This window comes from Varanus komodoensis, unplaced genomic scaffold, assembly GCF_004798865.1.
Source record: "Varanus komodoensis strain SLA01 unplaced genomic scaffold, ASM479886v1 scaffold22, whole genome shotgun sequence".
Classification (NCBI taxonomy): Eukaryota; Metazoa; Chordata; class Lepidosauria; order Squamata; family Varanidae; genus Varanus; species Varanus komodoensis.
The window spans coordinates 12,363,491-12,378,655 of NW_025335606.1; the positions used below are offsets into that span (position 1 = coordinate 12,363,491).

Consider the following 15,165-nt stretch of genomic DNA (forward strand, 5'->3'; position numbering starts at 1 on the left):
TAAACAATTCCCCGAACAGTTGATTTTTAGTGAACTAAGCAATAAACTTGTCCACCTGAAATTCACAGCTAAATAAATAAAAGGAAAAGAGATGGGGCAGTAGAGCATTTGTTTTCCTCCAGCGTGTGTCATTTTTGTGGGGAATCAGCTGGGTGGGGGTGAGTTGTGCCTATTTTGGTTGGCTTCAGAACTTTCTGCATCTGGTGTGAATTCCTGTGTGAATGCAGGCATTTGATATGCATTGGCTGCAAGTCAAATGCCTGTTCTAAGAAAAGGGGAAATGCTGATGCTAGGAAGGGAATACAGATTGGCATGAAAAATTTATTTCTAGAGTATTGATTTTTTCCCTTGTAAAGTTTCTATAGTACAATAACATTAAAAAAGAACCACATCATTTTCAGCAGTCTTGCTGAAATGCACCTTTATTTAAGAAGTTCATAAATGTATAAATTATTTCTCTGAGCACACCTTGAGACAACCAATTTTGAACCTTGTAAGCCATCGAGCAACTTTTTAAATAATGGACGGCATAGAAAAACTTTAAATAATAAATACATAAACCTGTGTTAGTTTACTCAAGTGAGAAAATAACAAGATCTGGGGATGAAGATTTCCCAGTTGTGAAATATTCCAGAAAGATTTCTGTCAGCATAGCTTGCAAGGCATGTCCTCTGCCATTACAAAAACGGAAGAGTCCTGATGTATGGGATTCCATCACTGGGTCAGTGCCATATTACATGGATGAGCTCTTGGAAGAGCCATCTTGAGATATCCTTCCTAAAGATGGATAATATTTTCCTCCATGTAAAGAAAGCAGCAGCAGCACTGCCAAATTAATGCACTGAGAAGATCACTGCCTTGCCAAAGGAAAAAGGCCTACATAACTTCAGGAGGCCGCTCTGATGACACAGCCATTAAGCATTCCGCAGACAACATCAGATACTGTTTTACCCACTGCTTCCTGGGTTTCATACCAAATGGCTTTCCCTGTGGTTTCCACCCTCCTGCTAGAAAGGGCAGACATATATGTGGTCTAGAAATATAATACCTCGAAGTTACCACTCGCTTGACCTTTTTAACAACGAAGTTACCCTAGGTCACCAGCATGAAGTAGGGTCCAGTCATCTTCAGCCAACTTGACTAATGGTCAGGAGTACCAGGAATTGTAGTCCAATAATACTTTGGGAGCTATGGTTGGAAAACCCTGCATCCAAGAATCAATCTGACAAATGTTGCACATAAGGTAAAATGAAACTTCCCTGACGATGCAGAATCGATAGTCTCCAAATTGTTGCCAAGAATGGAAAGAGAGATTCTTTTAGGATTTGCATAGCAAAGGAAAAATCAAAGGGAGTAAGGGTTAGAGCCAGCAAACAAGGAAACATGTTGTTGTTGTTGTTTTCACAAGGGTAAATAAATACTTATCACATCTGGACCTCTGTAAGTTCCTATACTCCTTGCTTGAAGGGATATTGTTGCCATATCAGTCAAAGAAAAAACTGTTTGCTATATCCAACATAACATGTGTATTTACTCTCATGCAACCGGACTTCATCTCCCCCTTTGCACCTCTACCCCTGAAGTCTGCTCTGGAGCTTACCCCAGGGGAACAGGAATCAATTTAGCCAATCCAGTCTGTTCCTCTAACACATGGACACTCTTGGGAGCAGCCTTTGCTAGTAGCAGTGGGCATTCAGTGCTTTGCTAGTAGCAGTGGGCAAGTCAGATTAATAATAGCTCCATTTCTGAAGTTGTTTAGCAAAAGGCACTTTGGTGGAGGAGATTTTGATTCTGGCAATCAGATAAAGAGGGTGGAAGAAGAGCGAATAAAATGCCAAAAAGGAAATCAGACTTACTCTGGTTTTAAATGCAGTGTGAATCTAATAATTTGCTGTGTTTCCTTTCCTTCAGCAAAGAGATCCTTCAGCAAGGTTAAGATCTTGCAGCGTGACTGATGCAGTTGCTGAACAGTCCCATTTATCACTAGTAAGTACAGCATTTATAGTTCTTGTTTTTTACATCTTCCTCTTAAAAAATAAAAAGATATATCAACTTTACTTCGATGTCTTCCAACCTGTGGAATCCTCTCCTGTCAGGATTCTTTAAATTAGAATCCCACTGATATTTTGGCTAATGCAAAGTTTGCCAGTGCAAAGAGCCAAGATGGGAATAGACAACCTAGTGACATCTAGATGTTTTGGACTGCAACTCCCATAATTCCTGACCCTTGGCCATATTGGTTGGACTGATGGAGTTGTAGTCTAAACATCCTGAGGGGAGATGGTTGTCTGTCCCTGGTCTTAGCCTTGGAATGGGAATGTTCTAGGTACAGGCTGTAGAAGATGCAGAAAACCATAATGCTATGGCAACAGTTTGTCCTCATGATCTCAGGCTGCCGGGAAGTTGTAGAGATCAAGGTTTGGGATTGAAGTTTCCCCAGTGTGCATTTAGATGTGTGTGTTATAATGGGTGGCTGTGTAATGCGTGCAAGTTCTGTAAAGACTGGGTGCATTCATGGAAGTATCTAGATGAGTCAAAGATGTGGGTGAAAGAGGCATTATTTAAATAAAATTCAGGGCTCTCTGGATTAGTGATTCACAGGCCAATTTTATGCATATCTACTCAGAGTTAGTGTTCCACAGAGTTCAACGGGACTTCTTGTAAATGAATTTAAGAGAGCAAGCTAAAGCTGAAGTCTTATGCATACTTACCCAGGTGCACGTCTTGCTGAAATCAGTGAGACTTACTTTCTGAGTAAACATGTGTACAGTTGTGGTCTTAAGTGTGTATGGGAAGGTTAAACTCATAAAGAATCAATAATGATGTATTTAGCAATTATCGTGATTTTAATGCCATTAAGTGGAGCAATTATTTTCTTAATATATGAAGAAACTATATGGTGGGTAAACAGGAAAGGGGGCCAAAGTTTCCTATGAAAATTTCTATCCATTTTTGCTTTACAAGCTAACACTGTTTCTGCACTGTCATTGCTTCTATTCAACATGTTCCCTATTTCTAGATGCATTTTATTTTGAAATACATTTCGGAACTAACAGCTATATTGCAAAAATCATAGAAGTGCAACATCTGAGACATAATTGTATTCAGATTTGTACATCAACTCAAGAGCTACAGATCAGGCAGATTTACTTGGAATTGTGGCCCAAACCAAATTCTTGACCATCCTTACTTCCAGATAAGCATGCGTAGAACTGTACTACGTACCAGTTTCGGATGCGTCTAAGTTTACTGTCTAGATTATGGACCTTTTTAAAAAAAACAGGTCTTCCATTAGAAACCACATAAAATGGCTAATCCTGCCCCTCCTGGAGAACTCTCTTCAGCTATTCTCGTGTATTAGAAATGGCTAGTTTGCATGAGAACGCATCGAGAATGGTTTGACACTAGTTTGTTCTATGTGGCAGATTGCATGAGCAAGAATGAATTCTTAACTTGATTTTTCCTCCTTTTAAATGTCAGTTAAACTGAACACTGTCACAATCAAGAAAACAAAATAATTTTTAAAGTATTATCTGGTGGCTGGAAACTACTCCATGTGATCAAACTTCAAATATACCTTGCAGCACCTTTTCTTCCTTTAGCTGTTAAACTAATGTACACACATCTTTCCTCTTCTTTCCTGGCAGAGCAGTATAATTAACAGATGATTGTGAAGATCAGCTTCTTTTCCAGCCTGACTTTTCTCAATCCTTTGCGCTCACTGGGTCCAAAAAAGCTGTTTCATTTAATGTCAAACCATCTCAGATTCCTGTCTTAGAATATTTCTTTGTATTCTGTCTGAAGAAAAGTAATAAATTGAATTACAGAGATGTTTAATACATGCCCTTACTGCTTCATGCCTGTGAGTGCTTTGGATGGTGGTGTACATACCGCTATGCTGATGTAACATCAGATAATCACGTAACATTTATTCTGGCATTGCTGTAGTAGGATGCTACCGCCTCCAGTAGAAATATGCATAATGAACTATTTAGGATCAAGCTGCTGGTTATTTCTGACTAGTGTCTCATCTGTACTGTAATATGTAATGCATACTTCATGATGACTTATATCTTCTTTCCTTCTTTATGAAGTCGAGTCAGTACTTTACCCAAATATGAAAAGGTGGGTTTTATTTCTTCCTTTTCCTGAAGATAAGCTCATAATCTGTGACTTCCATTCCTGATCAACCCCTTAACTGTAACAATTATTACTATTTGACAGCAAAGCGGCCCATCTAGGAGAATTCGCTCTTCAACTGTCACTGGTGGTGAAGAATCAACGGTAATACTGTCTTTATCAAGCCAAATATATCCTCATCTATCAATCCAGTCTCTTCCCTTTTATTTTTTCTTCATTTGTTTTCTCTTCAGAGTGTCATCTTCTTAGATCTTCTGCCTTCAGTTCATTTTTGGAAAATTACTTTGTATGTAATCCTTTGGCTACAGCGAGCACAGATGTCTTTTCTCCATGTTCAGCCTTGGGTGTAAATAACTTGCCTTTTGCCAGTACTCCCAATTGCATGTTGCGGTTGCTGGGAAAAACGATTTCCCTCCCAGTCTTCAGTTCATCTAACACTTGTCACAGAACTGACCTGGACACCAATTTGTATTTCCCATGCTATTACTTATGACAAGAATCATCATTCTTCTCTTCCCCACCACCCCGCCAATTTTGGATCTGCCAATTTTTAATTTTTATTAAAATGTAACTTTAGATCTTATAAGGCTGCTTCTCAACTTCTTCTCATACCTTATATATATGTACCTTATTTCCCCAAGGCAAATAATTGTAATAACTTGGTCTTCAGTTTATTGCGATATGCCTGTTTGAGAGAGGAAAGTGTAGGCCAATCAACTCATGCCATCACTCCTGAAGACACCTTCAGTCACCCTGAGAGAACTATATTCTGGTGTTCCTTTTGGGAGTGTGTTTTTTGACAATTTTTGTTTTGAGAATTTAAAAATTGTAAGCCACCTCGGCATACCAATGGGTCAAATTTAAATTAATAATTAATAAATAAAGTGATTGGAAAATCCAGAGGAAGAGATGCAGGCAGAATCCAACTGCAGCTAGTAGGCAGGAATCATGTATGACTACTAACAGTTCCAGTTCATGTATATTTTGTATTCATTTTTAATTGTTAGGGCCTTCTTTAAGGGTGAGAACTGTCTAGAGCAGGGGTCGGCAACCTTAAACACTCAAAAGAGCCATTTGGACCTGTTTCCCACAGAAAAGAAAACACTGGGAGCCACAAAACCCTTTTGACATCTAAAATGAAGATAACACTGCATATATTGTTTTTTACCTTAAAAAACCCAGACTGGTAAACCAGTCTCGTTAGCAGTGAAAGCAAATGAATCTGTCCACGTACCATTAAACGTTCTGTTTTCTTCTAAAACTTTTCTTTTCTTGGATTTATCCATGGTTGGCCTACTGGGGGTCGAAAAGCTCAATGAATCGCGTGCTGGTGGGTGTCACACATTGGCGGTTGTGACGCATATTTTGAGTGACAGGGAGCTGCAGCAAAGGGATGAAAGAGCCACATGCGGCTCCGGAGCCGCGGGTTGCCACCCCCTGGTCTAGAGTGAAGAATATCAAACTGAAAGAGGTGTGTACTGAGTCCCAGCATTCAAATAAGGGAATAACAGTCATTCCCTGAGTCGTGGGATCCTCCTGCCCCTGTAAACAATGCAAACGTACAGTTTCCTTAAAAGACAATTTCTTCAGAAACACTGTCTTGGGTGCAAGACCATGAGGAGAGACTTTCTTAAGAATCTAGAAGGTCTTTGGTTACTCTGTTTACTAGAAAACTTTGTGGATGTCTAGAGAACCCTTTCAGAGATGCCGAAAAGTGTTGGGTAGGATTTGTTATTTGTATCGGAACCCATAGTAGCTTCCTGATTAACAGTTCTTCCTTTCCACAGTATCCTCTAAATACATTCTGCGTAAGACTTAACAAATGGACTGGTTCCAAATTAAGGCTCTCTGGTGGAATCCTGATCAGCTGTAGGACCACTTCCACTTTTTTTTTCTACCAGGACATTAGGCTAATTTATGAGGAGGACAGCAGAGGTGCTTTTCCTGTGAGTGCCAGCCAGATACCATTGTAACTATACACATATCACTCGCAGTACCATGGGGCAATTGTACACAGATTGTCCCGGGGTGTTGTGAGTAACTAGGATGGTGACTGCCCACTCTTGATTGGAATGTCAGAAAACAGAGTGCAGGGCAGCGTGGCCAGCAGTGGTGACTCCTGGGCACCCATCCAAGGATGTCTCCATGCTGATGCTGGATTTTTACTGTACTGGAGATTTTAACTTGGTCTTTGCAATATGCGAATTTCAAGTTTCTTGAGCCACAGAGGCAGGTGCGTTTTCATCTCAGCTGCAAATAACATTTGCGTATTCTAAGCCTAGTTCCTTTAAAGAATGCTTTTTGAATTGGCAGTGCACTAAACGGAAAATGATGTGAAATCTATAGATGTTGTCAAACATTTTGTAATGAGACACTGTTGATTATAGATGAAGACGCTCTGAATTGCAAAAGCAAAATTCTAAGAAATTTAGGATATTGACACTTATGCATTCTTTAATGCATTGGCTTTTTCAAAATGAGATGCATTTGCTTATAAACCAGAGGAGAAGGGGAAATGAATAATGATAAAATGAACTAGGAGTAATATCTCAACCAATGCAATGTTTTAAGCAATTGTGGTGTTCTTATTTTGAATTCCTTTGCCTCATGTATTAAAAAAAAAGATGGAGCAATTAACTATTTCCATCATTTGAATAAAAGAGAAAGCCTTTATTGTCATTTTTATGCAGTTACAGTGTCTCATTCACTGACACACACACTGAGGCCTTATTAGCATTTTATACTGTTGATTTAGAACACAGGGTGAATGCAGACCTTTTTTTCTCCCAAAGATATATTGACTTGGTGGAAGCTGTGAATTGTGAGTCCAGGGGGGAATTAACACAAGATCGTGGATCAGTCAAGAATGGATTCATGAGCCAGTGCTCATGGGGCAAGACAGATAGATTGTTTTTTACAAAAATGGTGGTGAATCCAAGGATCTGCCCCAAATGTACCATATACCTTTATGCTACTGTTAAGATCTAATGATAAACTTGTAGTTACATTTGGTGAATTGATGGGAAAAGAAAAGAGGAAATCATAATTGCCCATTAACTATTTTTTTAAAAATTAAATCAGTGCAGACTACTTTGGAATAGTCAGGAACCTGGTCCAAACTGCTTTCTTTCATAGTAATCCCTCTGCCCAAAACCATAATTCGTGATCTTTTAACCAAATGCTTGTATTAACTGTAGCCATTTTCTTTTTAGCTTATGCTAGTTTACTTACCAAATTGGAGGGGTAGCACTAGAACTGTTATGATATAAAATTTCACAACTGTGAGCAGTTTTTTACAATCTGAAATTGTATGTAGACAACAACAGGTTCTTTGTGAGTACATTGCAGGCAGATTGAATATAAATGAATGTTCCTCACATTTGGTTAATACAATACAAAAAACACCAAAGATCAATGAGCACTGAGAAGAATTTAATTATATCACAGTGTCTGTTAAAACAGCATGTCCTATTAAGGCTGGCAAATTAATCCTACCTACCAGGGTAAGAAATATCAGTATTGCATCTAAACCCTTCCAGGAATGGATCAATGGGAAGAAATTAACTGTGCCAGCTTGGAGACTGCCATGTTTTCAGAGCCTTTGGTGGGGTGTTTCAGGGGAATAAGGAGTCATAGGAACCTGCTGATCTTGGCCACTCCCAGCATGCCCTATTCATGCCTCCACTGCCATTGGAACCCTACCAGTAGGTGAGCAAGAGAAGCTTTCTGCTCCTGTACCAGGGAAGACCTCCTTCTCTAGCTGGAGCAAGGACATCTGCAGACCTGTGGCAACTTAGCTGTGCTTCCAGGCCACAAATATATCTATCTATGAAGGACACTTGTAGCTCACAAAAACAGTGACATAAAGACTAGAATTACCAAGTTTAAAAATAATATCCAACATCTTAAAAACAATAATTAACATTGGAGCAGGAGACAATGCCCTTGACAAAGTAAAAGCAAGCAGTAAGAAAAACAAATAAAACCATAATTATACTAACAACAAGTACAAAATAAAAATGTCTTCACCTGGCAATGGAAGGTAAATGATGAGGGTTCTAGTTGTATCTCCTTAGAAGTACATTCCTAAGGCAAGGCACGATTTCTTGTGAGATACAAGAAAAAGCCCATTTCCTTGTTTTCTCCTCTACTTCATTTGGGTGATGGAGCTCACATAGAAGAGCATCAATGGAAGATCTTAATGTATCAGTAAGGATTCATGGAGACAGGCATTCCTTCAGATATCCTGGCCCTAAGCATAGTATTTGCCATGGACATAAATGTGGTATTAGATTTTCTCAAATCAGTGGTGATAATTTTAGAAGAGGCTGTGTATAAAAGTGAGATGCCACCAAATCAAGAAGTGTGTGTTGGCTCTCAAATGGATTTCACACAATCCTGCATGGTTTCATTTATAGACCTGGTATTGCTGAGCAGCCCCTTTCTGGTTTTTCATATTTTGTTTGTTCCTAACGTGCAATCATCTTCAATTGTGTTTTGGGATAACTCCCATCTTTTACAGAGAAAGAAGTATCCTTACTACTTCTTCGTCTTTTAAACCGTTTTTCAGAAAAGTTTCCAGATTTTCAGACCCATAATTCTTGTTGAAAGTTTTCCAGCAATCACATAAATCACATTCATCATACATGATGAATTCTTGTTTCAAATGCTTGAGGGCATTTGTATTCTGCCACATAAAGAACACACACTTTAATAATTCAATATTGTGGAGCAGCTTCCTGAACCTGAAACCTCTGGAAAAATCATAGCCATGCAGACACTTTAAAAAGATTAAAAGCAAGACAACATTTAAAATCAGGAAAGAAATCAGTTTGCTCTCCAGCATGATATGCTGCTTCTGAAGCATATTGTGCCATCATAGGAGTAGCAGCATGATTAGCAAGTAGCAGTGTTTTTCCTTATTTTGCAGTATTTAAAATGCTGGTCCAGCCAGGGCACCTCATTTTAGATTCAGTGCCTAGCCCCTGAGCATTTTAGTTATTTCTAAGCTTAGTATGCAAACACAGAGAGCAAATGTTTCAACTAGAGAACCCCAGGCTGTCAAGCCCGAGGAGCCTGGTCCAGTCAAGGCATCTCATTTTAGATTCAAGGAGATTTTGGAAGAATAATAAACAGCTATGTAAAGATGAATGAACTGAATGAAATATGGATACAGAATATAAACAAGCAGACAAAGGCTTACACTGTCCTTATCTGTGATCATATTTGTTCCCCGAATAGGTCTGGGCATGTGATACATCAGTTTTTTTCTCCAGGCAGAGAACAAAAATAAGTACTTCTTGCCATGGATTTTATAAAGTTCCATTTCCCCACTGTTTCAGAGGCTGTCAATACTCATAGGGCCAAACCCTGCTTCCTGGGAAATGGATAAAGGACAAAGATGCTTTGGTAAAGCAAACAGTTTTGGTTCTCACAGCCATAAGCAGCTCTTATCTAAGGAACACACTTGGGGAAAGCCACTTCAAGGCAATTACCTCTGGACTGCTTCCTAGCGAACTGAAGGCCATATAGCTGTGACATGGCTCCAAAAAATTATCTTGGCTTTTGGACACTGGAAAAGTTCACTACACCACCTGTTGAATTACCATTCTTCCAGTAGAATCCACACAATAAACCCAGGCCGATAGTTATAGGGGCAGTATCCAGTGGTATCTCAGATACCAAAGTGGGGCTCAGTTATAGTTTCATCTTTCTACCTCTGAAAAAAGTGTAATTCATGAAAAAGTGCAAAGCTAGTGTGGTGTAGTAGATAAAGCATGTCTGACTTAAGACTTGAGGGAGCCCCAGGTTCAAATGCATACTTAGCATCAAAATTCCTTGCGTGACTTTGGACCAGTCATAATCTACCATTTTGTTCTCCTTGGAAACACAGTGTTAAAACAAATGAAATACTCAAATCTTTTGAAATATCATATGTAAACGACAGGGTTGACAACGTATCAAGAATCCAATAGAGACTGGTCATTAAACAATGTATTTGAATTCAGGGTTGTGCATCCTGCATTCCAGCAAGGCAGATGCTACCCACTAATCTTGTATGGTGGTCTGTAAAGGGATTGGGTTTTGCTGGCTGCTTGGGCTGTTTCAGCTAGGGAAATGGAAGCAAACATTACACACAATTCAAAGAAGGAAGAAGAGTAACAATTTGTTCTCCTTGTTCTTAATAGTTGTGTGTTTATTCTGTTCGGTCATTTTTTTTACTGTTGTATTATTCCTATTGACCATCTTCCAAAGAATAAATAAGATCTTCCGCAGGGATAGAATGAAAGGCATTTTTCTCTGCCTGGGCAAAACTCATAGACTCTCTTGATTTCGGTGTGTTGTTTATTTGTAACTTTACCAACCATGCTTTAGGATGGAACTGAATGATTATACGTCTGAAAGAGAGCTTGCTTGGGGGAAGGGGAAGGACTGTGCCAACTCACATCTCCTGCTTTTTCTGCTACAAATATTATTTGAGAGAAAAGTAACTGCTGCAAAGTAACGCTGTGGTAATTTCTTGCATAAACAGCCATCAGTGGCCTATGTACATACTACACCGGGCTTACCTTCAGGCTGGGAAGAAAGGAAAGATGCTAAGGGACGTACTTATTATGTCAATCATAACAATCGAACCACAACTTGGACTCGACCTATTGTGCAGGTATGGAACTTGGTATGCACTGAAAGCAACATAAAATTTAGAGTATGGAGTCATTTTCGTTACATGGTTGTACTAGGTTTCCAAATGAAAGACATGAATAAGGTAGGACAGTTTCTAGAGAAATAATTGCTTCTTACTGAAAAGGCATCTGTTTCAAAAGGCAGGATCAGTTCTTTTTAGTGCAAGCCAATGCAATTCACTGTACATCAAACTTCCAAAATTTGCATCATGATACACAACTACCTTGATCAGTTAAATATCCACATTCAAGGTAAGGAAAAATTTGGACAATATGAGATGTACTAACTCAGCCTTCCCCAACATAGCCAGCACATCTAGGAGGCACTGGTTTGGAGAAGCTTATGCTAACATAACTGGGTGAAGAAAAGCACAATTCTCTGTTCCACAGTTCTCTAAATGAAGTTCTTGTTGTCACTTGGCAGCAGATGAAATTACAGCTTTCACTGTGGGGCTGTTGCAGGTTATTGTTTATTATTATTGCTACTTCGAATGCAATTCTATGGGTTACACCCTTCATGCTTGCATTCCCCCAAGCTTGGAGGCTAAAGGCTTTCTATACAGAGTGGGAACAACAGTGGAGAGGTTTTTAAACTCCCTATACCCACAACTCTGCCTTTTAGCTAGACAGCAGTTTTCTGCTATCTAGTTCAGGCAGTTCAGAAGGGGAGGGAAAGGATACTGGATAAGTCAGAGCCTGGCCTGTACAGTCTCTCCACCTTTCCACTTCCCCAGAAGCCCCCTGCAGCCCTTCTCTGAAGCTGTGTTCCTGACCTCAGTGACACAGCCAATACGTTCCTTTCTGCACTGGCTGTGAGGTGAGGAGGGGAGCACAGAGTCCCATCCCCAGGGCTGACCCTTTATTTCTGATCTTCGATCTAGGAATCCAGAGCTCTTTGCCCCACCCCTGCCAACAATGTATGGGGGCCATAGGGTCACTCTCCTAGTCACCTTTCCCTTAGAACAGACCCAAGGTGACATACAACAAAATTAAAACATACAGGGCATAAATTAGCTAAAAACAACTTCCTTTAAAAATACAAAACATTTTAAAGCAGCTAAAATGTTTAAAGCACCCTAACCAAAACTACAGCCCATAATGCCGTTGTTAACTGCACTTAAACTGGCAGCCAGACCTGGGAATGCAGGCCCCCTTCATTTAGCTGCACATTTTGGCAGCATCAGTCCTAAACTTAATCAAGGCTAACTGGATTTCGCAGAACCCATTGTCCAAATCCATAGTTTGAAGTAGATCTCAGAACTTGATTCAAGGGGGGACTCCTGCTGAAATAATCAGCTCTCAACATCTGGGCTAATGAACTACTTAAGCTATATCGCTCAGATGCCAAGTAATCAAGCAAAATTGGCGAGATGTCTGCAGGAGAAGCAGCAGGCATGGACTGGCAAGCTAGACGCAGGTTGGGTGAGCAAGCAGGCGCGGGGGATCTGCCATGATTGAGGCGCCTAGTTAAGTGGCAGGCTGTCGACAGTCTCCAGTTCATACAGAGAGGACTGTTTCAAGCAGGAGGCTGTGAACGAGTCTCTAGGTAGTCAGGAGCCTCTGGCAGACCACAGCCGCTGTTAAAGCTGCTGCTGCTGCTGTCCGAGGAAAACCAAACCTTTTTCATCCTCACCACCATTTACTCATCCTCCAGCACTGCCAGGTTGCTCTGAGCAGTAGCTGAGAGGAAGAAGTTACTGGGCTTTTTTGGTATTTTCTGCTCCTGCACAATGCCTGGTGCTTTGGGAGAGGGAAAGGTGAAACAGCAATATGGAGAGAAGCCAGTTTTAAACTGACCATTCGCAAGGGGGAGCGGATCTTCAGCAGTTAGCCAGCCAATCAGAAATGGGGGATAATCATTGTTAAGTCTTAGTAGACACATTGCGGGAGAGATGGTGGAAGAAGCAAGCCAGTCGTGCTTATGTCACTGTCATTCAATAATACATGAGCTTGGCTGAGTATTACCATTGCAAAATTTTGGTGAAGGAGATAGGTTAATAAAAAGAGGAATCGATCTCTAGGCCTGACCTCCTGACACTTTGGTTTTTAGACAATTGTACATACTCTGTAACCTTCCCAAAGAATAGCTAAGAGGTTTGGGCCTTTTCTGCAGCACTCACATCCACGTAATTTGAGCACCGAATAAATCACCTTTCTAGTTGCTTCACTCAACATCATTTGATAAAATACTTGTAAAAATGCAGCCAAGTGTTTGTTGACTGTATGCCCCACAGATTGTTCTTTCTTGGTAGGATTGCATAATTGAAATCACTTATTTTTCACTGAATTGTACAGTGTGGAAATATTTTATCATAAAATAGATCAGCTTTCAGCAAGAAAGGTCATAACGTGTAGCTAACTTGTGTTTGCCTCTGACATAGCTTGCTGAAGATGGAGCATCTGGGTCAACATCAAACAGTAACAACCATCTGAGTGAGCCTCAGATAAGACGGCCTCGTAGCCTCAGTTCTCCCACAGTAACATTATCTGCACCACTTGAGGTGAGATTTTTCATGCTAAGCAAGGCTTGACTTTTTGTGGATTCCCATTCTTTCCATCTCATCTTTTCTCCTTCCCTTTGTTTCTGTCTTCCAGCCCACTTGTTCTTTTGCAGTAGCTCCTTTTGCCTCAAAAAAGTCATGTTTGCACCCATCAATTATTTCCCCCAAGCTGTTTTTATTTTATACCACTGCAGTTCATTTTTCCAACAAATTTTCATGCTTAACAATTTGAAAACGGTATCATTTTTCCTGTTCAGTATCTTGCACCATCCTCTGTTCATTCATGTCCCCATAGTAGATGTTGTTTCTATTATGACTTGAATTCACCTAAGATCATCACTTTAGTAGTATTCTTTGATTGTATATTTTAAAAATTCATCAGTTCCATGGTCACAACTTCAAGCTTAAATGTCTGGCATAGGTTTAAATGCCCTGATGCCAAAAGGGTAGAAAACCTATTCCAGTCTTCCCCAACCTGGGTGCTCTTCAGATGTAGTGAATGACAACTTCCATCATTTCCAGCCAATCATTTCCAGGTCATTTCCAATGACCAACATGGTCATTGCGCAGCAAAAAATTCTAATTTTACTTGTGTCTGAGCTGAGGGTAACTGACTTGGGCCTGGGATCGTGGGGTTGTGTTAGATAGCGCAATGCAGTCTGCAGCTGCTGTTAAAAAAGTGAATTGTATTAAGGAAGAGAATTGAAAATAAATTTGCCAGTATCATTATACATATGTATCTTTATGCAAAACAGTGTTGTGACCACACTTGGAATATTGTGTGCAGTTCTCATAAGCACATCTCAAAAAGCTTGGACAATGCATAGAAAGGACAACTAAAATGATCAAGGGGTTGGAGTAACTCTCATGGGAAAGATTGCAAAGTCCGGGACTAATTTGCTTAGGGAAAAGGAGAGGCAATGATAAAGGTGTATAAAATTATGTGTGGCGTAGAAGAAATGGACAGGGAAGGTGGTAGGGGTTATTCGATTAAGCTAAATGCTGGAGATTCAGGAAGATGAAATTGCATCTTCACCGAGTGTATTATCAAATTGTGGAATTCAGTACCACCAACCTGGATGGCCTTAAAGGGAGATTAAGCCCATTGATGAAGGATAAAGCCACCATCGGCTACATATTTCTTCCAGTATCAGAGGCAATGTACCCCAGTTGCTAGGGGCAGGAGGAAGTAGTTGCACTCACATCCTGCTCTGGGCTCTCTGTAGGCAGCTGGTTGGCCACTGTAAACAGAATGATGGATTGGATAGGCCTTTGGACTGATACAGCAGGACTACTCTTCTGTTCTTACTTTGTAATCTCTTGCTGCTACCTTTCACGCTCTGCTTCTTGTTTACAAAGAAGGCATCTATCGATTGCATTGATCTCATCCAAGTTGCCATATTTGCTCAAAAATGCTAGCTGCACTCAAGTGAAGAATGGCTGCTTCAGTATCCAAGCAAGTGACTCTGAGTGACTTTTAAAAATAGTTGTTGAAAGTGAACTTTACTTCTGTTTTCTCTCTCTCCCAGCTGGAAGTAGAGAAAGCTCTGCATACTAGTTTTTAATAATTTACAGTGCAGTCCTATACTGTACTTATCTTTTCAGAATGATTCTTACTCTTTCCTGTGGAACTTACTCCCAGGGAAGTGAATATAGGATTGCAGTCTTCATGTTTTAACGACACATGAGTTCATAATTACCGTGAATCTGATAGTTGAAATTGAAAGTGCATGAGGTCAGTTTCCAATGCATCAAATATCATAGCTAAGATTATGTTCATCAGTATGATAAATAGATAATAAATTAGTGTACAGTTTGAACTTAGTACAGCTCCCTCAATT

General features: G+C 40.0%; 1 protein-coding gene across 18 annotated transcripts in view; it reads left to right on the forward strand.

Annotated features, from left to right (window-relative positions):
* The window catches only part of NEDD4L (NEDD4 like E3 ubiquitin protein ligase), a 276,361-nt gene that overhangs the window by 211,595 nt on the left and 49,601 nt on the right, over positions 1-15,165 (forward strand). For 12 of the 18 annotated variants that reach the window (XM_044431161.1, XM_044431162.1, XM_044431173.1 and 9 more), the window contains 4 exons: positions 1,912-1,986; positions 4,225-4,284; positions 10,673-10,804; positions 13,205-13,324. The exons of 1 other annotated variant lie outside the window; for it this stretch is intronic. In XM_044431161.1, the coding sequence (XP_044287096.1) occupies positions 1,912-1,986; positions 4,225-4,284; positions 10,673-10,804; positions 13,205-13,324 (387 nt within the window). The remainder of the gene's footprint in view (positions 1-1,911; positions 1,987-4,224; positions 4,285-10,672; positions 10,805-13,204; positions 13,325-15,165) is intronic. 5 more of the 18 variants (XM_044431165.1, XM_044431158.1, XM_044431159.1 and 2 more) reach the window with 2 other exon arrangements.